Source organism: Symphodus melops (assembly GCF_947650265.1).
Source record: "Symphodus melops genome assembly, chromosome: 1".
In the NCBI taxonomy this organism is placed as follows: domain Eukaryota; kingdom Metazoa; phylum Chordata; class Actinopteri; order Labriformes; family Labridae; genus Symphodus; species Symphodus melops.
Window position 1 is genome coordinate 2,018,983 of NC_136691.1, and position 24,452 is coordinate 2,043,434.

General features: G+C 41.1%; 2 protein-coding genes and 2 long non-coding RNA genes across 4 annotated transcripts in view; 3 read left to right on the forward strand and 1 right to left on the reverse strand.

The window, feature by feature from the left end:
* The window catches only part of LOC306835694 (cytochrome P450 2K1-like), a gene marked incomplete at both ends in the record, with an annotated part of 41,197 nt that extends 35,828 nt beyond the window's left edge, over positions 1-5,369 (reverse strand). Inside the window, 2 exons of the mRNA XM_079362375.1 lie at positions 4,903-5,065; positions 5,163-5,369. Of these exons, the coding sequence (XP_079218501.1) occupies positions 4,903-5,065; positions 5,163-5,369 (370 nt within the window). The remainder of the gene's footprint in view (positions 1-4,902; positions 5,066-5,162) is intronic.
* The window catches only part of LOC306832344 (uncharacterized protein), a 41,505-nt gene extending 28,961 nt beyond the window's left edge, over positions 1-12,544 (forward strand). The window contains exons 1-8 of the transcript XR_013780211.1: positions 6,761-6,844; positions 8,377-8,694; positions 8,783-9,028; positions 9,716-10,051; positions 10,186-10,624; positions 11,418-11,510; positions 11,590-11,618; positions 11,777-12,544. The gene's annotated coding sequence lies outside the window, so the exon portion shown is untranslated. Of the gene's footprint in view, positions 6,845-8,376; positions 8,695-8,782; positions 9,029-9,715; positions 10,052-10,185; positions 10,625-11,417; positions 11,511-11,589; positions 11,619-11,776 lie in introns of the transcript that reaches the window.
* On the forward strand, positions 1,188-1,626 carry LOC306832461. Its single transcript, XR_013780232.1, has 3 exons — positions 1,188-1,274; positions 1,354-1,382; positions 1,541-1,626. It is a non-coding gene; the product is annotated as an uncharacterized lncRNA (long non-coding RNA).
* Positions 12,545-20,700: 8,156 nt separating the features above from the next.
* On the forward strand, positions 20,701-21,651 carry LOC306829661. The gene is made up of 3 exons (XR_013779891.1): positions 20,701-20,784; positions 20,944-21,282; positions 21,406-21,651. It is a non-coding gene; the product is annotated as an uncharacterized lncRNA (long non-coding RNA).
* Positions 21,652-24,452: the final 2,801 nt, after the last annotated feature.

Consider the following 24,452-nt stretch of genomic DNA (forward strand, 5'->3'; position numbering starts at 1 on the left):
TTTGATTAATTATGTAGTGAAAGATTTAAACAGTATTTTATTATCATGTCTTCTGTTTTGTGTTTTAAATCAGAATCAACAAACATAAACAGAAAAACATCAGAAGAGAAAGAGGATCACATTCCAGGTAAGACACATCCATCTCTGAGTCTCCATGTGAGAAAGCAGGTAGAGTTACTAACATTACATTTTACAGTAATCACATTTCTTATCATATTAATGTGACTTCAGTCAGTTAAAGTGATTTATTTCATCAATATTTTTGTTCCTTCATATCATCTTCAACAAATGAGAAGGAAGCACATCAGCAGGAGGAAACGAGATGACGGACTACGAAACTCTGAAGAGACCAGGTAGAGCACAGACCACATCCACACAGCGGCCATTTTCCTGTGATGTCACACTCTGAGTGGGAGGTGTGAATGATGTCACATCGTACTGCTTTGTTCGGTGTAGCTGTCAATTCAAAGCTTTATTGAAAATATCAACAAGGCTTAAAATAACATATAGCACTCTAATAATAAATAGCTATGATATTTTAAGGGGAGTAATAATCATGTATGTGAATAAACATCTCAAAAGTGTTATTAGTTGTTTCATAGTGAGTGTGTGTCTGTGTTTTTGTGTCTGTCTCTGTGTGTGCATGTGTGGTCTGTGTGTATGTGTGTGCACTAGCGTACGTATCTAACAGGGGACTTGAGCATTATTACACACCAACCAACAGAGGACATTTTTTGAAGTTTAGTTTATAAGTTTACTTGACAGGGACCATGTATAAAAATAACATTCATCTCACAGAGAAAAGATGCTTCATACCAGATTATAACAGTATGCTGTGTGTTTGAGGGCCGCGGTCCTTGTTAATTAAATGGCCAGTGTGTAAACCAACCCTCAAGTCATCTTTTAACTTTTCAATATGCAGAATTAATTCAGATTTTTACATTAAAATATCCAAATTAGAATTAAAATTGAGAAGCTGAGAGAACTCTCATGATTCTCCTTCAGCATCAACATCATCTTTAGTTATTGTTTTGATTGAGCGCCCTCTGGTGGATGAATCTATGTACTGTGCATCTATGTAGTGAAGTGTAAATTAGTCCTAAATTATAAATTCAGTTCTGTTCTGTTTTTCAATTCAACAAACACTGCAGTTAAAAAGGTTTCAATGTTTTTATTCTCAGGTTCAGGTTGGATCCGGTTCATCACTGTGTCTGTGGGACTGGCAGTACTCATCATCATTTCTGTGACAGTCAGCATATGGGCGAGAATCAAAGGTGAGAAACGTTTGAAAGTGTTGTTAGTTTGATGTGGTTTACAATGTGAAAACTGAAGTTGACTCTTTTCTCTTCACAGGGAACAAAACGCAGACAGATCAAAACTCTGTGAGTTTCAAAACTAAATAATCAACAGCTGGTTTTTCTGATATTTGAGAGTTAACTTTTCTTTAAATCCAGTAAAACTACAGTTTTTGAATCTAAGAGGGATGTATAATTGTGTCTTTATGTGAGAAAATCAAATTTGTTGCATTTTCTGTTCTCAGGTTGAAAATGATGAAGGTGAAGCTTCAGTCATCTATGAAAACTCAAGAGGTCCGGATGCTTCTGTCAGATTCTAGTGAGCAACAATGTCAAGATCAAGATCACCTGAAAACACCAGTTCACATGAGGAAGAAGAGAAGCAGCCACGGGTCAGATTCCAAACTTAGACTGCCCTTTTTGAGGACTATGGCCTTTACAGGTGTGTGGTGAGCCAACAACCCACAAGGCTGATGGCGCCCCAATAACTCCAGATTTGTTTTAAAGATTTCAAACATTTTGCTTCAGCTTTGCCGTAGTTTATCAGGTGCAGCAATAGCTCAGTCTGTGGGGACTTAGGTTTGAAGACATTAGTTACAATACACACCGGCTGCCACCATCCCCCCCCCCATTATACAATTATCCCCAAACAAGATTTAGCAGCCCCTATGTGACTAAGAATAAACATAATTACCGCATTAGCATTAGACTTCAAACTTATATAGCATAATGTACACAACATGTGAAGGAGAGAAAAACATCTGCTGATTAAAAGAGACCTGTAAACAGTTAAAGAGCCTTAGAAACAAAGTGCTGACCTTCTAGAAACTAGTTCCATGTGCATGTACAGAGGTGTTTGAGGTAGTGCCAGAGGTGTGAGTACAGTCATTAAACAGTCAATGTAGGGATGCAAATTGAGCCATTAAAATGCTCAGCAACATAAAGGAGCAGTGATTAGCATTAAGTGTCCAAAACAATAAGGTGAAACCAGGAGTGATTAGGGTGATTGCCATTAAAGTACCCAACTATTGAGGAGCAGATTAGCATTAAGTGTCAAAGACAATAGAGTGAAACTTGACCTAGTTAGGGTGGTCATGTCAACCATTACAGATGTAGCATAACAATACAGTAGGATGAAACCAGACATGATTAGGGTTATTATCATTAAAGTGACCAGTGCTCAGTAAAGTGACGATCAATATGCATTAAAGTGTCCAAATAGAGGCTGACTCTGAGGTCAGCAGTGCAGATGAGGAGTGAGAAAAAAAAAGAGTGAAAAAAGACTCCAGGGTTCACCGTGTGCTTCTTCCCTGCCGTGACAGTGAAGTGTTATACAGTCTTATGGCCAGGGGGACAAAAGAGTTCTTGAGTCTGTCCGTGGAGCACGACTGTGACAGCAGTCTGTCACTGAACATGCTCCTCTAGCCGGTGAAGGTGCTGTGCAGAGGGTGGTGTGTGTTGTCCATGATGGAGAGCATTTTGTCCAGAGTTCTCCTCTCTGCCCTCCTCACCAGTCTGTCCAGGCGTACTGCGTCCCTCTTCTTGCAGCTTCTTCCCCAGTACACCACGGCGTAGAAGAGGACGCTGGACACCACAGACTGGTAGAACATCTGCAGCAGCTTTTTGCAGATGTTGAAGGACCCCAGCCTTCTTAGGAAGTACAGACGGCTCTGTCCCTTCCTGCAGGTAGTGTCCATGTTAGGCGACCAGTCCAGCTTGTCATCCAGTTGCAGCCCCAGATACCCGTAGGTCCTGACCACCTCCACGTCTACCCCCCGATGGAAACAGGTTCTAGATGTTGTTTGTTCCTTCGGAAGTCCACCACCATCTCCTTGGTCTTTGATGTGTTTAGCTGCAGATGGTTGGCACTGCACCACGTCACAAAGTCCTCGATCAGGCTCCTGTACTCTTCCTCCTGTCCATCCCTGACACAAGCAACTATCGCAGTGTCGTCCGAGTATTTCTGCATGTGGCAGAGCTCAGAGTTATACTGGAAGTCAGAGGTGTACAGGGTGAACAGGATGGGGGAGAGCACAGTCCCCTGTGGTGCTCCGGTGCTGGTGACCACAGTGTCAGATGTGCAGTCCCTCAGTCTGACGTACTGTGGTCTGAAGTCACCTGGCTCACTGGGGTTTTTCTTCTTGGGGACCGGGGTGAGGCACGAGGTCTTCCACAGCACAGGAACCTTCTCGAGCCGCAGGCTCATGTTGAAGATGTGCTGAAGTGGCTCCCCCAGCTCAGCAGAGCAGGCCTTTAGCATCCTGGGACACACCTTGTCCGGGCCTGCTGCCTTCCTGGGGCGGAGTCTCTTCAGCTCCTTGCTCACCTGGTCTCTGGTGATGGTGGGGGGGAGGGGGGATGGATTGTCTCTGGAGATTGTTTTTGTCCTGGTGGAGGTGTTGGGGGGAGTGAGAGGGAGGGAGGGGGTGTGTAGAGGGGTGCTGGGGGGACAGGCACTGGCTGCAGCGATGGGGATGTCATACCTGTTAAAAAACAAGTTGAGCTGGTTTGCTCTCTCAGGGTCCCCGTCTTCTGCGTTGTTGTTTTTCTTCTTGCAGCCTGTGATAGTTTACATGCCCTCCCAGACCTCCCTCCTGTTGTTCTTCTGCAGCTTCTGCTCTACCTTTCTTCTATACTCCTCCTTTGCCTCTCGGAGTCTGACCTTGAGTTCCCCCTGCACACGCTTCAGCTCTACCTGGTCTCCTTCCTTGAATGCCCTTTTCTTCCTGTTAAGGATCTCCTTGACATCGCTGGTGATCCAGGGCTTGTTGTTGGGGAAGCAACGCACAGTTTTAGTGGGAACCACAACGTCCATGCAGAAGTTCATGTAGTCAGTTGTGCAGTGTGTGACCCCCTCAATGTCCTCATCATGAGTCTCTTGCAGGGCACTCCAGTCGGTGGTCTCAAAACAGTCTGAGAGCCTCCTCCGCCTCAGGAGACCACTTTCTGAAGGTGCGTGTTGTTACCGGTTGTCTCTGGATCTTTGTCTTGACATATGTCGTCTACTACCCTTGCACTTAAAATGCGATTAGTTTCGATTAATTAATTAGAAAGCCCTGAGTTAATTAGTTAACATTTTTAATCAAGTCCCACCCCTAATATGTGGATCTGCACTTTTTTCCCCCTGCTGCACTTCCTCATTTATGGCTCATGCTCATTTCCAGTGCGGGTCCCTGAAATTCAAGACCTCTGTGTTGTAGTGTGTAAAGTCTGTACTGTCTTCTTGCTGCGAGGTTCTCTTCCACTGCCTTACATTCGAGGGACAGCGCACAGTTTATGAGCTGGGGGCTCACAGAGGAGGAGCAACCGAGGCGTCAGATCCATTTCTTCCTCTGAAACTCCAGGAGGAGGAGTGAAACGGAAGTGTTGCAGTAGGGTAGTGAAGAAGATGAAGAGCTCCATCCGTGCCAGACTCTTTCCAAGAATCTCCATTCGACCACAGAATACCTTAAAAAAAAAGTTTGATTTATTTTCAGCTCTTGTTTGCTGCCAATTTCCACATAGTCCGTGAACGCCCGGGAATCTTTGAAGAATTTATGACTGATATTACGTTTGTAACTGATTTCTCGTTTTGCAAAATAAACCAAGACAAATGGTAACACCTTACCATGTCCCTGCTTCCTTTCATGTATGATCAGAATTGGATCTCTTTCTCCAAATTCATCAGCATGATTTACAAGCGCCTCCTTCACAGTGTTGTATCCTGCCAGGACCACCACTTTCTTCTGCCCCAAATAGACAGTGAATACCGATCCATATTCCTTTGAAAGCTAGAACGAGGGTCTCATAAATGACACTTTTATTGCACTTACACGAGGAAGAAGACAAACACAAGATCTACAGCACACTACTGTTAAGCTGGCTCACCTCCACTAATGTGTTGTAAGGCATCTTGCTGTCGAGCTGCAGCAGGTTCCCCAGTAGAGGAAGTGGCTTTGGACCTGGAGGCTCCTTCCTGTTTTCTTTGGAGTGCAAGCTGTAGGATGAGATGAAGCAGAGGAGCAGCAGACTTAACAGAGCCCCAAACAGAAAGATGGAACTGTAAGACTGGAGAAACACTCCTGATATCTCCATGGCTCTAGAGGAAAATGTGTCCTTATGGTTCCTGACAGAACAAAAAGTTTGCTGTAACCGGGAAGTCAAGGGTTATGCCATTTGTTGCTTAAGGGTGAAATCAATCACACACTAGGCTGTGTTGTAGGGAACTGGTTATGCAGCTGTGGTTGCATACATTTAACATGCAGACTACTCCCTCAGGCAAAAATACACAAAAACAATGTTACATTTACTTGGAAAAAATACAAAGACGGGAAAAGTAGTTCGTCCTCCTGGAGTTAGGAGGCAGATGGCCGAGGTCATATCCATGAGTGAAAGTGGGAATAGGGTAAGAATAGACGGAGAGAATGTAAACAGACGGGATAGGCTCTGCCTCTGCATCATCCTCCCCTGCATCATCCTTGTAGTTTGTTAAGCATAAGGGCTAAAAAACAACAAACAACACCATCCATGACCAAAAATTAAATTCAGCGCGATGTGGTGCTTTCCATGCTGTAGGTATATCTGATGCATAAGAGGGAGGCTGTGATTGGACGAGGCAGAAACCTGGAGCAGAACCAGACTGCAGAAGCTGGCTTACTCTCCATACACTGAAGACTGCTGATACATGATTGGTCAAAATGAACTAAATGGACAATAAACACAAGACAGAACACTTGTAACAATGAAATCCAGACCCCCACCAACAGATTCAGCATGTGAGAGTAACTTAATGGTGGATGTGCTTATCTACAGCGATATTAAGGCCTGGGGATCCCTCCCTTTCATCACCATATTCTGCAGTAGTTTCGAGCGTATGTTGTGCACGTCCTCAGAAATTAACGCCACACGTCAGCGAGATTCAAAGTGCTTTTATCCACGAGGAGCAAGTCCACGACTATGCCGTGTTCATTTACATTACACCATGCAAATCTAGACTCTCTACTTCAGTGTTGTATGCAGTCTCGTTCATGTCTCACTCACTCCCTCTAGAGGAATCCCCCAGTAGCACGCTTTGTACGTGGGCAAGAACTGTTTACACGTTCATGTGGTTTAAATGCAAGTTTATCTGAGCCTGTAAACTGTTGGCCAACCCCAAGTGTAGAACAAAACAAAAAAAACCCTCTCATGTCGAAATCGAAAAACAACCAACAGGACTAAAGAGGTGACAGCTGGCTCACCACAATAGAAAGGAAGTGTGGTTTATTTGGTTGTTGAGTCTCGATATCAAAACCCCACAAAAAGCAGCACATTTGCTCTCAAAGGGAATTACTAAATGATTAACTGGAGGAGCTAAACGTGCAGTAGATTAGAACACAAGTATGAGTAACCTTCATGACTAAAGCAACCTCAGAGGAGAGACAAGGAACACACAATGAGGAAGTAACACACAACTGTCGACAGGAAGGAGCTATATGTGCAGCAGAAAGACAGAAACAGTGGGACAGACACAATGGTTGACTTCAGATCGGATAAGATGACTTTCTTTCTGACGCTGCTGCTTCAGTTCACAGGTAAGAACAACCGACAGAAATATCCGACCTTCCCACCTTCATGTCTGATTTTAAAATCAGAACAAATAAGATGCTGAAACGTTGACAAAAAAAGAGTCTGTGGTGTAGGCTTCGCTGTATAACTTGACGATGACAAAAACAACGTACTCAACAGTAAACTCTTCGGAAGAAAACGTCCAGCTCCATTAAATTCCGTATTTTCAGTCATTTGAATTGTTTTTAATTGAACAGACTTAAATGATTTAAGATTAAAAGTCTCCTAAATGTGATTTATGGTCGCTCTTATGGTTAGCTTTAAACAGTAAGGCTGAGTTGCTGTGAGTGCATGTGAGGGGAAACTTCCTCATTTTGACTCTAAGTTTTAATGTGTCACTTTGGCAACTTCAAATACTGTCATCGTTTTTAAAGTCATCATAAGAGGGCTTCATTCAAACCTGTGTCAGAAGGGCCGTGCTTTTTAAACAGTTAAAAAAATGTAAAACAAAATTAAAAGGGTTTACTTTCATATTTTTTTATTTTTTGGTAAAATCACAGGGAGCGACTGGAGAGGGGCAAAATAGCCGATTGCTATCGTAACGATTTCACAGAGATGATTCCACAAACATTACATCTCAAAGAATGAGCACTTTTAAAATACATGTTATGTTTATTGTTGCTTCCATGTTTGTGAGTGATGATGCTTTGGAGGCAGCCCGATCTAGAGTCTTAAATCTGGGATATTTACGATCTGATCGGGAGCAGCGAAATAATCATATTGACTCCAAACACTGGAGGATTATTTGGATGAATAATTGGTGGCGTCAAGCCTTGAATTAAATTTTTGTTTCACATGTATTATGATAAAGTTGAGTCTTACTGCTGAATGAGACAAGAGATGACGTACTTTCTATGCAATGCAAGCAATAAGCTGAGGTCCGCTTCTGCAGCAACGGAGCTCATGCATGTATGTGAGGGGGCGTGGCTTTAGAGAAAGCACAGAGGAGAGGGGCGTGGCTTTAGAGGGAGCACAGGGGAGAGGGGGCGTGACTTTAGAGGGAGCACAGAGGAGAGGGGGCGTGACGTTAGGCGGGGCACAGAGGAGAGGGGGCGTGGCTTTAGAGGGAGCACAGAGGAGAGGGGTGTGGCTTTAGAGGGAGCACAGAGGAGAGGGGGCGTGACTTTAGGGGGGGCACAGAGGAGAGGTGGCGTGGCTTTAGAGGGAGCACAGGGGATATGGGGCGTGGCTTTAGAGGGAGCACAAAGGGGAGGGGCGTGACTTTAGGGGGGGCACAGAGGAGAGGGGGCGTGGCTTAAGAAGGAGCACAGAGGAGAGGGGGAGTGGCTTTAGAGGGAGCACAGAGGGGGGAGGCGACGTGTGCGGATGGAGCACTGAGGGAATGCTACTTTATAAATCAAGTTAGTTTTAGAAAAATGACCAACCCTGCTTTTAATGCAGTGTATTATGTTATTGTTAAACATGATATCAGCACGTGCACTTCAGTTCTCATTTTAAAGTTCATGTTGACATTTCTTTCTGTTGTCTTTTTAAACAGCAGTGACTGGACAGGATGATTCACTCATTTCCCTCATCGTCAGAGATGGGGATGACGTCATGTTGCCTTCAGGTCATGAGATGAATGAGAAGAACACGTGTGATGGTGTCAGCTGGGTCTTTGTAAAACACACCACTGTAGATCTGGTCACACGGGGGAAGATGGTCACTAACTCTCAATTTGACCCAGAGAGGCTGAATCTAACAGCCGACTGTTCTCTGGTTATACGGAAAGTCACAGCTAAGGATGCTGGTGTTTACCATCGTCAACTAACCGGTTCATCACGAGACACTCAGCTTCCTCTGTCTGTTGTTCAAAGTGAGTGTTTGTATCTTCAGATCAAATAGTGTATTTTTTACAACGATCTAAAATATTAAACTGTAATTTTCTTTTTGTTCTTCATCAGTTACAGAAAGTGAAGAAAGTGAGCAGGTGACACTGAGCTGCTCTGTGGCAGCACCTGATTGGTGTCGACACAAAGTGAGGTGGCTGTTTGAGGGAGGAGATGAAAGACAACAGAATGGAACATGTCATCATACCGTGATGATTCCTTCTCGTTCCAAACACAATTCAAAGTGTGAAGTGACGGATGGGTACAAGAACAAAATACTCCTGTTTGGATTGAGGACTCAGTCCTCAGATGGAGAACCAGGTGAGATCATGATGTGCTGATTTTTTAAACATTCAGAAAAAATTGTGTTTTTTGTTATGAAGAATTATAATGCCATGTTTTCTTTCCAGAAGGTAAGGTTAAAGTTTGAGTATGAGGGCTACAGAAAAGTAAAACAAATAATAAATAAAAAGCACTCATAGATTATCATTTGACACCAAACAGCATCATGAGCCGGAGGCGTCACATCCGTGTAGGACAATGATTTTGAACTGTTTTAAACTATGAAGACTCTTCTTACATTTTGTCCTTTAAGGGTTTTTATTGTTGATATCTGACGTAGGATCATGCTGAGTCACAGCTGCCCTGTTTAGTCAAGTTCAAGAGGGAATGTAAAAAATGATCCCAAAAAAAAGGTAAAAACAAGAATTTGCTTAAAAGAAGTAAAAAAAGAGGAAGTTGATGCTGTAACTCTCTACTTAGAGTCTTTGAGAGTAAAGGGTGTCTGAGCGAGAGAGCATGAAGTGAGATCCGTCACTTCAGAAGGATTATAATGTCTTTATTTGTGATTCTGATGTTTCTGTTTACGGGTAAGAATTGACACACAAACGCTAAAAATACAGACTGCAGATGTTTTTAACCTCGTCGATTTCAGTCAGACATCTTTTTGCTTCCTCTGACAAAACTATTAATTTTGTTTTTTTAATATTTCTCTTTAATCTTCACCAGCTGTAAGCGGAGTTGATATCGCCTCCTTCACCGTCAGACATGGAGAGGACGTGACTTTGCCTTGTGGAAATGTGATTGAAGATCAGACGAGATGCGAGAAGACTTCTTGGCTTTTCAGTTACACTGGGGGAGCAGTTACGGAGCTGATTACAGACGGGAATATAAGTAACAATAAGAGAGGTGAAGCTAAAGCTGAGAGGCTAAGTGTTACAGAGGACTGTTCTCTGGTTATTAAAAATGTCAAACGTGACGATGCCGGTCGTTACACCTGCAGACAGTTCAGATCAGGAGAACAAGTCGGTCCAGATGCTCGTGTGTTGCTGAATGTTATTGACAGTAAGTGTTTTATCAGTGTTTTTAACTCAGACTTTCTTGTTAAAACGATCCTGAAACATTTGAATAAGTCTTTTATAAAGTGAGGAAGGTTAACTCAACTCTTCTGTTCTTTCTCTCTCACCTCTCTTCACCAGTAACTTCGGATAATCCCTTCAGGTATTACTGCCATGTGTTCAAATACAGAGACTGTGTCCACACAGTGCAGTGGTATTATAAGGGTGATGAGACAGATATATCAGAACAGAAACAGACCTGTGCAGCCAATGTGACATTTAAAACTGAAGTTCAGAAGTCAAAGCTTAATGAGTTGTTGTTTTGTAACGTGACGGATCAGAGTGGACAAACTCTGCTGTGTAATGTCAACCCCGGGTTACCATGTGAGAAAGCAGGTAGAGTTACTAACATAAAATTTAAAGTAATCACATTTGTTATCATATTAATGTGACTTCAGTCAGTTAAAGTGATTTATTTCATCTTTATTTTTGTTCCTTCATATCATCTTCAACAAATGAGAAGGAAGCACATCAGCAGGAGGAGACGAGATGACGGACTACGAAACTCTGAAGAAACCAGGTAGAGCACAGACCACATCCACACAGCGGCCATTTTCCTGTGATGTCACACTCTGAGTGGGAGGTGTAAATGATGTCACATCGTATTGCTTTGTTCGGTGTAGCTGTCAATTCAAAGCTTTATTGAAAATATCAACAAGGCTTAAAATAACATATAGCACCATAATAATAAATAGCTATGATATTTTAACAGGAGTAATAATCATTTATGTGAATAAACATCTCAAAAAGTGTTATTAGTTGTTGTATAGTGAGTGTGTATCTGTGTTTTTGTGTGTCTGTCTCTGTGTGTGCATGTGTGGTCTGTGTGTATGTGTGTGCACTAGCGTACGTATCTAACAGGGGACTTGAGCATTATTACACACCAACCAACAGAGGACATTTTTGAAGTTTAGTTTATAAGTTTACTTGACAGGGACCATGTATAAAAATAACAATCTCACAGAGAAAAGATGCTTCATACCAGATTATAACAGTATGCTGTGTGTTTGAGGGCCACGGTCTTTATTAATTAAATGGCCAGTGTGTAAACCAACCCTCAAGTCACCTTTTAACTTTTCAATATGCAGAATTTAGTTCAGATTTTTACATTAAAATATTCAAATTAGAATTAAAATTGAGAAGCTGAGAGAACTCTAATGAGTCTCCTTGAGTGCCCCCTGGTGGATGAATCTATGTACTGTGCATCTATGTAGTGAAGTGTAAATTAGTTCTAAATTATAAATTCAGTTCTGTTCTGTTTTTCAATTCAACAAACACTGCAGTTAAAAAGGTTTGAATGTTTTTATTCTCAGGTTCAGGTTGGATCAGGTTCATCTCTGTGTCTGTGGGACTGGCAGTACTCATCATCATTTTTGTGACAGTCAGCATATGGGCGAGAACTAAAGGTGAGAAACGTTTGAAGGTGTTGTTAGTTTGATGTGGTTTACAATGTGAAAACTGAAGTTGACTCTTTTCTCTTCACAGGGAACAAAACGCAGACGGATCAAAACTCTGTGAGTTTAAAAACTGAATAATCAACAGCTGGTTTTTCTGATATTTGAGGGTTAACTTTTCTTTAAATCCAGTAAAACTTCAGTTTTTGAATCTAAGAGGGATGTATAATTGTGTCTTTATGTGAGAAAATCAAATTTGTTGCATTTTCTCTTCTCAGGTTGAAAATGATGAAGGTGAAGCTTCAGTCATCTATGAAAACTCAAGAGGTCCGGATGCTTCTGTCAGATTCCAGTGAGCAACAACGTCAAGATCAAGATCACCTGAAAACACCAGTTCACATGAGGAAGAAGAGAAGCAGCCACGGGTCAGATTCCAAACTTAGACTGCCCTTTTTGAGGACTATGGCCTTTACAGGTGTGGGGTGAGCCAACAACCCACAAGGCTGATGGCGCCCCAATAACTCCAGATTTGTTTTAAAGATTTCAAACATTTTGCTTCAGCTTTGCCGTAGTTTATCAGGTGCAGCAATAGCTCAGTCTGTAGGGACTTGGGTTTGAATCCGGAGGGCCGCTGGCTCAAGCTCCGGTCAAAATATGGAAATTCATCTGGTTGCTAAAGAGGCGCCAGTTCACTTCCTGAATACTGCAGAGGTGCTCTTGAGCAAGGCACTGAACCCCTGACAGCTCTGGTGTGCTCCCCGTGTAGTAGCCTCACTCTGACATTCAATTTAAATCGGGGGGCAATTCAAGGGCACACAGAGCAGCAAATGAACGACAGTTCAACTATGCTAAAAACATTTAACCAATCAACAAAGATTGGTTAAATGTTTTTAGCATAGTTGCATCTCTCCACTAGTTCGCATCCACAGGTTCTGTTTGTGTCCTGGACCTATGTATGTACGATAAGCATGTCTCTCCATAACAGAGTGTAAACCAGGATTAAAAAATGTGTGTAAAAGAGAAAAAAGAAAGTAAACGATTTTAATTTATTGTAATGATGTCACAATGTAGATAAGCTTGTCTTCCCTGTTTTTATACTTTTTTGCTAATGTTTGGCTAACGCTAATTTGCTATGTTTTTTAATAAAACAGCTCTCCATCTCTCACATTGTGTTTTGTATAACTGAATCCTGTATTCATTTTTAATATAATTTGTCTAGTGTCTTTTTAATGTTTATTGTTTAAAGAGACAGGGCAGTCAGTAGAGTGGGAAATAAGGGAGAGAGAGAATGGGAAATTAAATACTGGAAAACAGTTTCAAACCTGGGCCGCCCGCTACGAGGACTGGAGTCTCAGCACATGGGGTCACGTGTACTAAGAGAGAAAAAGCAAATGAGCTCTCTGCTTACAGAACTAAGGGGATAAAGTCTCAGGTCTCTGACAGGAAGCCTCCTTTACCACAGGACGATGATCTCAGACTATAAAAGAAATACCTGAACAGGAAGTTAGACAACAAGAGGTCAAGACAACGAAGCGAGATGCATCAATTCAGAAGGACTAAACTCTCTTTTACTGTGATTCTCATGCTGCTGGTTACAGGTAAGAATTTACTGTTCACTCTAAATGTTGTCTGTTAAATCCCCTTTTTATCAGGTTTTATTTCATAATTCTAACGTCAGGGCTTATGATGCATGATTGAACACCGACCTTCAGCAGCTGTAACTGGAGTTGATACCCCCCTCCGTCACAGTCAGATTTGGAGATAATGTGATTCAAGATCAGCAGAAATGTGACAGGACTTCTTGGCTTTTCAGTCGGTATATTTGGGACACGGTAAAGATGGTTACACACGGGAATAAAAATGAGATTGCTAAAGCTAAGAGGCTAAGTGTTACAGAGGACTGTTCTCTGGTTATTAAAAATCTATATTCAACTTTACTTGTTCGCGGGAGTGCCCTCGCTCCTCAGCGATGTTTATATTGGACAAGATCTTCAAGTGATCGTGGTTGTTCGTTTATTTATTTTGTCACTAGCAGAGAAGACAGTGCAGCCCAGTCTTGAGTGGGGGAGTGGGGGTGTTTTCATCCATAGCTCCAGGTATTAGTCTTCCACAGAACATCATAAATTTAAATATCCTGACTTTTTTTATTATATGAACAAGGTTCGGAAGTTAAACTTTCTCTCTTATTCTCTTCAACAGTTGAAATGAAGGACTCCTTCAGGTTTTACTGCTCTGTGTTCAGATACAGAGAGTGTGTCCACACAGTGCAGTGGCATTATAAGGGTGATGAGACAGATATATTAAATCAACAACAGTACTCCTGTTCAGCCGTTGTGACCTTTTCAACTCAAGTTCAGGAGTCAAACTTTGAGGAGTTGCTGTTTTGTAACGTGCCGGATCAGAGTGGACAAACTCTGCTGTGTGATTCCATCTCTGAGTCTCCATGTGAGAAAACAGGTACGTCTGATTTGATTTTATTAATTATGTAGTTAAAGTGCTAAACTGTGTTTTATCATTGTGTCTTCTTCATTGTTTATTATTTACATTATATTTAACAGAGGCAAAAGAAAACGCTTCAACAAAAGAAGATGAAGTGCTGAAAAGTGACCCTAGCAGGTAAAAAGAAAAGTTAAGGAGAAATCCTTCCTGCATCTTATCCTCTCTCCCCATATCCCATTTTTATTAACACTGATTGAGGTCTTTACCTGCTCTTTGTAAAGCGCCTCATGGAAACACTTAGTTGTGAATTGCTGCTGCACAAATAAAGATTGACTGATTTGAATGAGGCGCAATGAGGAACAAACATTTCTCAAACCACTAAAAACATCCGCCCTCCCCATTCGTCACCAAACAGCATCATGAGCCGGAGGCGTCACATCTGTTTATAGGACAATGATTTTTAACTGTTTTAAACTATGAAGACTCTTCTTACATTTTGTCCTTTAAGGGTTTTTATTGTTGATATCTGACGTAGGATCATGCTGAGTCACAGCTGCCCTGTTTGGTCAAGTTTAAGAGAAAATGGCAAGAATAGGAAAAAAGAGTAAAAGGAAGAAGTTGCTTCAAGGAAGTAAAAAGAGGAAGTTGATGCTGTCACTCTCTTCTTAAAGTCTCTGAGAGTAAAGGGTGTGTGAGCGAGAGAGCATGAAGTGAGATCCGTCACTTCAGAAGGATTAAAATGTCTTTATTTGTGATTCTGATGTTTCTGTTTGCAGGTAAGAATTGACTTAAACACACAAACAAACGCTAAAAATACAAACTGCAGATTTTTAATATGTCTCTTTAATCTTCACCAGCTGTAAGCGGAGGTGATCCCACCTCTTTCATCGTCAGACTTGGAGAGGACGTGACTTTGCCTTGTGGAAATGTGATTAAAGATCAGACGAGATGTGACAAGACTTCTTGGCTTTTCAGTTATGCTGGGGGAATAGTCGTAGAGCTGATTACAGAGGGGGATATAAGTAATAATAAGATAGCTGAAGCTAATGCTGAGAGGCTAAGTGTTACAGAGGACTGTTCTCTGGTTATTAAAAATGTCACACGTGACGATGCCGGTCATTACTCCTGCAGACAGTTCAGATCAAGAAAACAAGTCGGTCCAGATGCTCGTGTGTTGCTGAATGTTATTAACAGTAAGTGTTTTTAATTCAGACTCTCTTGTTAAAACGATCCTGAAACATTTGAATAAGTCTTTTATAAAGTGAGGAAGGTTAACTCAACTCTTGTGTTCTTTCTCTCTCACCTCTCTTCACCAGTTGAAACAGATGATCCCTTCAGGTTTTACTGCATTGTGTTCAAATATGGAGAGTGTGCCCACAGAGTGCAGTGGAATTATAAGGGTAATGAGACAGATATATCAGAACACCAACAGTACATCTGTACAAACGTTGTGACATTTAAAACTGAAGTTCAGAAGTCAAAGCTTAATGAGTTGTTGTTTTGTAACGTGACGGATCAGAGTGGACAAACTCTGCTGTGTAATGTCAACCCCGGGTTACCATGTGAGAAAGCAGGTAGAGTTACTAACATTACATTTAAAGTAATCACATTTCTTATCATATTAATGTGACTTCAGTCAGTTAAAGTGATTTATTTCATCTTTATTTTTGTTCCTTCATATCATCTTCAACAAATGAGAAGGAAGCACATCAGCAGGAGGAAACGAGTTGACGGACTACGAAACTCTGAAGAAACCAGGTAGAGCACAGACCACATTCACACAGCAGCCATTTTCCTGTGATGTCACACTCTGAGTGGGAGGTGTGAATGATGTCACATCGTATTGCTTTGTTCGGTGTAGCTGTCAATTCAAAGCTTTATTGAAAATATCACCAAGGCTTAAAATAACATATAGCACTATAATAATAAATAACTATGATATTTTAACAGGAGTAATAATAAACATCTCAAAAAGTGTTATTAGTTGTTTTATAGTGAGTGTGTGTCTGTGTGCATGTGTGAGCGCTAGCGTACATATCTAACAGGGGACTTGAGCATTATTACACACCAACCAACAGAGGACATTTTTTGAAGTTTACTTGACAGGGACCATGTATAAAAATAACATTCATCTCACAGAGAAAATATGCTTCATACCAGATTATAACAGTATGCTGTGTGTTTGAGGGCCACGGTCCTTGTTAATTAAATGGCCAGTGTGTAAACCAACCCTGAAGTCACCTTTTAACTTTTCAATATGCAGAATTTAATTCAGATTTTTACATTAAAATATCCAAATTAGAATTAAAATTGAGAAGCTGAGAGAACTCTAATGATTCTCCTTCAGCATCAACATCATCTTTAGTTATTGTTTTGATTGGGCGCCCTCTGGTGGCAGAATCTATGTACTGTGCCTTTAAATGATTCACCATGACAACCATCAGACTTTACAGCTACTAGAAACTTGATGTAAGGTTCAAGTTGTGATGTCTGCCCATTTTGGAACTATCTCAGCTCGTGTATAAACCTTAAGTGTTAGTGAAGTGTAAATTAGTCCTAAATTATAAATTCAGTTCTGTTCTGTTTTTCAATTCAACTAAAACTGCAGTTAAAAAGGTTTGAATGTTTTTATTCTCAGGTTTAGGTTGGATCAGGTTCATCTCTGTGTCTGTGGGACTGGCAGTACTCATCATCATTTCTGTGACAGTCAGCATATGGGCGAGAATCAAAGGTGAGAAACGTTTGAAGGTGTTATTAGTTTGATGTGGTTTACAATGTGAAAACTGAAATTGACTCTTTTCTCTTCACAGTGAACAAAACGCAGACGGATCAAAACTCTGTGAGTTTAAAAACTAAATAATCAACAGCTGGTTTTTCTGATATTTGAGAGCTAACTTTTCTTTAAATCCAGTAAAACTTCAGTTTCTGAATCTAAGAGGGATGTATAATTGTGTCTTTATGTGAGAAAATCAAATTTGTTGCATTTTCTGTTCTCAGGTTGAAAATGATGAAGGTGAAGCTTCAGTCATCTATGAAAACTCAAGAGGTCCGGATGCTTCTGTCAGATTCCAGTGAGCAACAATGTCAAGATCAAGATCACCTGAAAACACAAGTTAACATGAGGAAGAAGAGAAGCAGCCACGGGTCAGATTCCAAACTTAGACTGCCCTTTTTGAGGACTATGGCCTTTACAGGTGTGGGGTGAGCCAACAACCCACGAGGCTGATGGCGCCCCAACAACTCCAGATTTGTTTTAAAGATTTCAAACATTTTGCATTAGCTTTGCTGTAGTTTATCAGGTGCAGCAATAGCTCAGTCTGTGGGGACTTAGGTTTGAAGACATTAGTTACAATACACACCGGCTGCCACCATCCCCCCCCCATTATACAATTATCCCCAAACAAGATTTAGCAGCCCCTATGTGACTAAGAATAAACATAATTACCGCATTAGCATTAGGCTTCAAACTTATATAGCATAATGTACACAACCTGTGAAGGAGAGAAAAACATCTGCTGATTAAAAGAGACCTGTAAACAGTTAAAGAGCCTTAGAAACAAAGTGCTGACCTTCTAGAAACTAGTTCCATGTGCATGTACAGAGGTGTTTGAGGTAGTGCCAGAGGTGTGAGTACAGTCATTAAACAGTCAATGCAGGGATGCAAATTGAGCCATTAAAATGCTCAGCAACATAAAGGAGCAGTGATTAGCATTAAGTGTCCAAAACAATAAGGTGAAACCAGGAGTGATTAGGGTGATTGCCATTAAAGTACCCAACTATTGAGGAGCAGATTAGCATTAAGTGTCAAAGACAATAGAGTGAAACTTGACCTAGTTAGGGTGATCATGTCAACCATTACAGATGTAGCATAACAATATAGTAGGACGAAACCAGACATGATTAGGGTGATTATCATTAAAGTGACCAGTGCTCAGTAAGGTGACTATCAATATTCATTAAAGTGTCCAACTGGAGGCTGACTCTGAGGTCAGCAGTGCAGATGAGGAGTGAGAAAAAAGTGAAAAAAGAGTCCAGAGTTCACCGCGTGCTTCTTCCCTGCCGTGACAGTGAAGTGTTGAACAGTTTTATGGCCTATAGGGGGACAAAAGAGTTCTTGAGTCTGTCCGTGGAGCACGACTGTGACAGCAGTCTGTCACTGAACATGCTCCTCTGCCCGGTGAAGGTGCTGTGCAGAGGGTGGTGTGTGTTGTCCATGATGGAGAGCATTTTGTCCAGAGTCCTCCTCTCTACCACTGTCACCAGTGAGTCAGTGTAGGCGTCCTTCACGTTTGCATACAGGAGGTCTATTGTCCTGTTCTTCCTGGTGGGACAGCTTACAAACTGGTGAAAGTCCGGTAGTGTAGAGTTCAATGTAACGTGGTTAAAGTCCCCTGAGATGGCAATGAAAGCATCAGGGTGCAGTGTTTGTAATCTCGAGATGTTCGAGTGGATGACGTCACACGCAGTCTCGACGTGCGCTCGCGGAGGAATGTAAGCACAGAGCAGCAAATGAACGACAGTTCAACTATGCTAAACATTTAACCAATCAACAAAGATTGGTTAAATGTTTTTAGCATAGTTGCATCTCTCCACTAGTTCACATCCACAGGTTCTGTTTGTGTCCTGGACCTGTGTATGTACGATAAGCATGTCTCTCCATAACAGAGTCTAAACCAGGATTAAAAAAAGTGTGTAAAAGAGAAAAAAGAACTCTGTTGCAAGAAAGTAAACAATTTTAATTTATTGTACACAATGTATATAAGCTTATCTTTCCTTTTTTTGTACTTTTTTGCTAATGTTTGGCTAATGCTAATTTGCTACGTGTTTTTAATAAAACAGCTCTCCATCTCTCACATTGTGTTTTGTATAACTGAATCCTGTATTCATTTTTAATATAATTTGTTTCGTATCTTTTTAATGTTTATTTTTTAAACAGACAAGGCAGTCAGTAGAGTGGAAAATAAGGGAGAGAGAGAATGGGAAATTAAATACTGGAAAACAGTTTCAAACCTGGGCCGCCCGCTACGAGGACTGGAGTCTCAGCACATGGGGTCACGTGTACTAAGAGAGAAAAAGCAAATGAGCTCTCTGCTTACAGAACTAAGGGGACAAAGTCTCAGGTCTCTGACAGGAAGCCTCCTTTACCACAGGACGATGATCTAAGACTATAAAAGAAATACCTGAACAGGAAGTTAGACAACAAGAGGTCAAGACAACGAAGCGAGATGCATCAATTCAGAAGGACTAAACTCTCTTTTACTGTGATTCTCATGCTGCTGGTTACAGGTAAGAATTTACTGTTCACTCTAAATGTTGTCTGTTAAATCCCCTTTTTATCAGGTTTTATTTCATAATTCTAACGTCAGGGCTTATGATGCATGATTGAACACCGACCTTCAGCAGCTGTAACTGGAGTTGATACCCCCCTCCGTCACAGTCAGATTTGGAGATAATGTGATTCAAGATCAGCAGAAATGTGACAGGACTTCTTGGCTTTTCAGTCGGTATATTTGGGACACGGTAAAGATGGTTACACACGGGAATAAAAATGAGATTGCTAAAGCTGAGAGGCTAAGTGTTACAGAGGACTGTTCTCTGGTTATTAAAAATCTATATTCAACTTTACTTGTTCGCGGGAGTGCCCTCGCTCCTCAGCGATGTTTATATTGGACAAGATCTTCAAGTGATCGTGGTTGTTCGTTTATTTATTTTGTCACTAGCAGAGAAGACAGTGCAGCCCAGTCTTGAGTGGGGGAGTGGGGGTGTTTTCATCCATAGCTCCAGGTATTAGTCTTCCACAGAACATCATAAATTTAAATATCCTGACTTTTTTTATTATATGAACAAGGTTCGGAAGTTAAACTTTCTCTCTTATTCTCTTCAACAGTTGAAATGAAGGACTCCTTCAGGTTTTACTGCTCTGTGTTCAGATACAGAGAGTGTGTCCACACAGTGCAGTGGTATTATAAGGGTGATGAGACAGATATATTAAATCAACAACAGTACTCCTGTTCAGCCGTTGTGACCTTTTCAACTCAAGTTCAGGAGTCAAACTTTGAGGAGTTGCTGTTTTGTAACGTGACAGATCAGTCTGATTTTATTTGATTAATTATGTAGTTAAAGTGCTAAACTGTGTTTTATCATTGTGTCTTCTTTATTGTTTATTTTTTACATCACATTCAACAGAGGCAAAAGAAAACGCTTCAACAAAAGAAGACGAAATGCTGAAAGGTGACCCTAGCAGGTAGAAAGAAAAGTTAAGGAGAAATCCTTCCTGCATCTTATCCTCTCTCCCCACATCCCATTTTTATTAACAATGATTGAGGTCTTAACCTGCTCTTTGTAAAGCGCCTCATGGTAACACGTAGTTGTGAATTGCCGCTGCACAAATAAAGATTGACTGATTTGAATGAGGCGCAATGAGGAACAAACATTTCTCAAACCACGAAAAACATCCGCCCTCCCCATTCGTCACCAAACAGCATCATGAGCCGGAGGCGTCACATCTGTTTATAGGACAATGATTTTTAACTGTTTTAAACTATGAAGACTCTTCTTACATTTTGTCCTTTAAGGGTTTTTATTGTTGATATCTGACGTAGGATCATGCTGAGTCACAGCTGCCCTGTTTAGTCAAGTTCAAGAGGGAATGTAAAAAATGACAAAAAAAAAAGGTAAAAAGAAGAAGTTGCTAGAAGGAAGTTAAAAAGAGGAAGTTGATGGTGTAACTCTCTTCTTAGAGTCTTTCACAGTAAAGGGTGTCTGAGCGAGAGAGCATGAAGTGAGATCCGTCACTTCAGAAGGATTATAACGTCTTTATTTGTGATCCTGATGTTTCTGTTTACAGGTAAGAATTGACTTAAACACACAAACGCTAAAAATAGAGACTGCAGATGTTTTTAACCCGTTTAAGTGGCTGACATCGATTTTAGTCAGACATCTTTTTGCTTCCTCTTACAAAACTATTAATGTTATTTGTTTCATATTTCTCTTTAATCTTCACCAGCTGTAAGCGGAGATGATGTCGCCTCCATCACTGTCAGACTTGGAGAGGACGTGACTTTGCCTTGTGGAAATGTGATTAAAGATCAGACGAGATGTGACAAGACTTCTTGGCTTTTCAGTCGTGATACTGGGGGAACAGCCGTGGAGCTGATTACAGACGGGAATATAAGTAACAATAAGAGAGCTGGAGCTAAAGCTGAGAGGCTAAGTGTTACAGAGGACTGTTCTCTGGCTATTAAAAATGTCAAACGTGACGATGCCGGTCGTTACTCCTGCAGACAGTTCAGATCAGGAAAACAAGTCGGTCCAGATGCTGGTGTGTTGCTGAATCTTATTGACAGTAAGTGTTTTTAACTCAGACTCTCTTGTTAAAACGATCCTGAAACATTTGAATAAGTCTTTTATAAAGTGAGGAAGGTTAACTCAACTCTTCTGTTCTTTCTCTCTCACCTCTCTTCACCAGTTACCTCGGATGATCCCTTCAGGTTTTACTGCATTGTGTTCACATATGGAGCGTGTGTCCACACAGTGCAGTGGAATTATAAGGGTGATGAGACAGATATATCAGAACAGAAACAGACCTGTACAGCCAATGTGATGTTTAAAACTGAAGTTCAGAAGTCAAAGCTTAACAAGTTGTTTTGTAACGTGACGGATCAGAGTGGACAAACTCTGCTGTGTGATTCCATCTCTGAGTCTCCATGTGAGAAAGCAGGTAGAGTTACTAACATTACATTTTACAGTAATCACATTTCTTATCATATTAGTGTGACTTCAGTCAGTTAAAGTGATTTATTTCATCTTTATTTTTGTTCCTTCATATCATCTTCAACAAATGAGAAGGAAGCACATCAGCAGGAGGAAACAAGATGACGGACTACGAAACTCTGAAGAAACCAGGTAGAGCACAGACCACATTCACACAGCAGCCATTTTCCTGTGATGTCACACTCTGAGTGGGAGGTGTGAATGATGTCACATCGTACTGCTTTGTTCGGTGTAGCTGTCAATTCAAAGCTTCATTGAAAATATCACCAAGGCTTAAAATAACATATAGCACTATAATAATAAATAACTATGATATTTTAACAGGAGTAATAATAAACATCTCAAAAAGTGTTATTAGTTGTTTTATAGTGAGTGTGTGTCTGTGTGTATGTGTGTGCACTAGCGTACATATCTAACAGGGGACTTGAGCATTATTACACACCAACCAACAGAGGACATTTTTTGAAGTTTAGTTGACAGGGACCATGTATAAAAATAACATTCATCTCACAGAGAAAAGATGCTTCATACCAGATTATAACAGTATGATGTGTGTTTGAGGGCCGCGGTCTTTATTAATTAAATGGCCAGTGTGTAAACCAACCCTCAAGTCACCTTTTAACTTTTCAATATGCAGAATTTAATTCAGATATTTACATTAAAATATCCAAATTAGAATTAAAATTGAGAAGCTGAGAGAACTCTAATGATTCTCCTTCAGCATCAGCATCATCTTTAGTTATTGTTTTGATTGAGCACCCTCTGGTGGCAGAATCTATGTACTGTGCATCTATGTAGTGAAGTGTAAATTAGTCCTAAATGATAAATTCAGTTCTGTTCTGTTTTTCAATTCAACAAACACTGCAGTTAAAAAGGTTTGAATGTTTTTATTCTCAGGTTCAGGTTGGATCAGGTTCATCACTGTGTCTGTGGGACTGGCAGTACTCATCATCATTTCTGTGACAGTCAGCATATGGGCGAGAACTAAAGGTGAGAAACGTTTGAAGGTGTTGCTAGTTTGATGTGGTTTACAATGTGAAAACTGAAGTTGACTCTTTTCTCTTCACAGGGAACAAAACGCAGACAGATCAAAACTCTGTGAGTTTAAAAACTAAATAATCAACAGCTGGTTTTTCTGATATTTGAGAGCTAACTTTTCTTTAAATCCAGTAAAACTTCAGTTTTTGAATCTAAGAGGGATGTATAATTGTGTCTTTATGTGAGAAAATCTAATTTGTTGCATTTTCTGTTCTCAGGTTGAAAATGATGAAGGTGAAGCTTCAGTCATCTATGAAAACTCAAGAGGTCCGGATGCTTCTGTCAGATTCCAGTGAGCAACAACGTCAAGATCAAGATCACCTGAAGACACAAGTTCACATGAGGAAGAAGAGAAGCAGCCACGGGTCAGATTCCAAACTTAGACTGCCCTTTTTGAGGACTATGGCCTTTACAGGTGTGGGGTGAGCCAACAACCCATGAGGAGGATGGCGCCCCAACAACTCCAGATTTGTTTTAAAGATTTCAAACATTTTGCTTCAGCTTTGCCGTAGTTTATCAGGTGCAGCAATAGCTCAGTCTGTGGGGACTTAGGTTTGAAGACATTAGTTACAATACACACCCGCTGCCACCCCCCCCCCCCCCCCCCCATACAATTATCCCCAAACAAGATTTAGCAGCCCCTATGTGACTAAGAATAAACATAATTACCGCATTAGCATTAGACTTCAAACTTATATAGCATAATGTACATAACCTATGAAGGAGAGAAAAACATCTGCTGATTAAAAGAGACCTGTAAACAGTTAAAGAGCCTTAGAAACAAAGTGCTGACCTTCTAGAAACTAGTTCCATGTGCATGTACAGAGGTGTTTGAGGTAGTGCCAGAGGTGTGAGTACAGTCATTAAACAGTCAATGCAGGGATGCAAATTGAGCCATTAAAATGCTCAGCAACATAAAGGAGCAGTGATTAGCATTAAGTGTCCAAAGCAATAAGGTGAAACCAGGAGTGATTAGGGTGATTGCCATTAAAGTACCCAACTATTGAGGAGCAGATTAGCATTAAGTGTTGAAGACAATAGAGTGAAACTTGACCTAGTTAGGTTGGTCATGTCAACCATTACAGATGTAGCATAACAATACAGTAGGATGAAACCAGACATGATTAGGGTTATTATCATTAAAGTGACCAGTGCTCAGTAAAGTGACTATCAATATGCATTAAAGTGTCCAAATGGAGGCTGACTCTGAGGTCAGCAGTGCAGATGAGGAGTGCGAGAAAAAAAAAAGAGTGAAAAATGAGTTCAGGGTTCACCGCGTGCTTCTTCCCTGCCGTGACAGTGAAGTGTTGTACAGTCTTATGGCCTATAGGGGGACAAAAGAGTTCTTGAGTCTGTCCGTGGAGTACGACTGTGACAGCAGTCTGTCACTGAACATGCTCCTCTGACCGGTGAAGGTGCTGTGCAGAGGGTGGTGTGTGTTGTCCATGATGGAGAGCATTTTGTCCAGAGTCCTCCTCTCTACCACTGTCACCAGTGAGTCAGTGTAGGCGTCCTTCACGTTTGCATACAGGAGGTCTATTGTCCTGTTCTTCCTGGTGGGACAGTTTACATACTGGTGAAAGTCCGGTAGTGTAGAGTTCAATGTAACATGGTTAAAGTCACCTGAGATGGCAATGAAAGCATCAGGGTGCAGTGTTTGTAATCTCGAGATGTTCGAGTGGATGACGTCACGCGCAGTCTCGA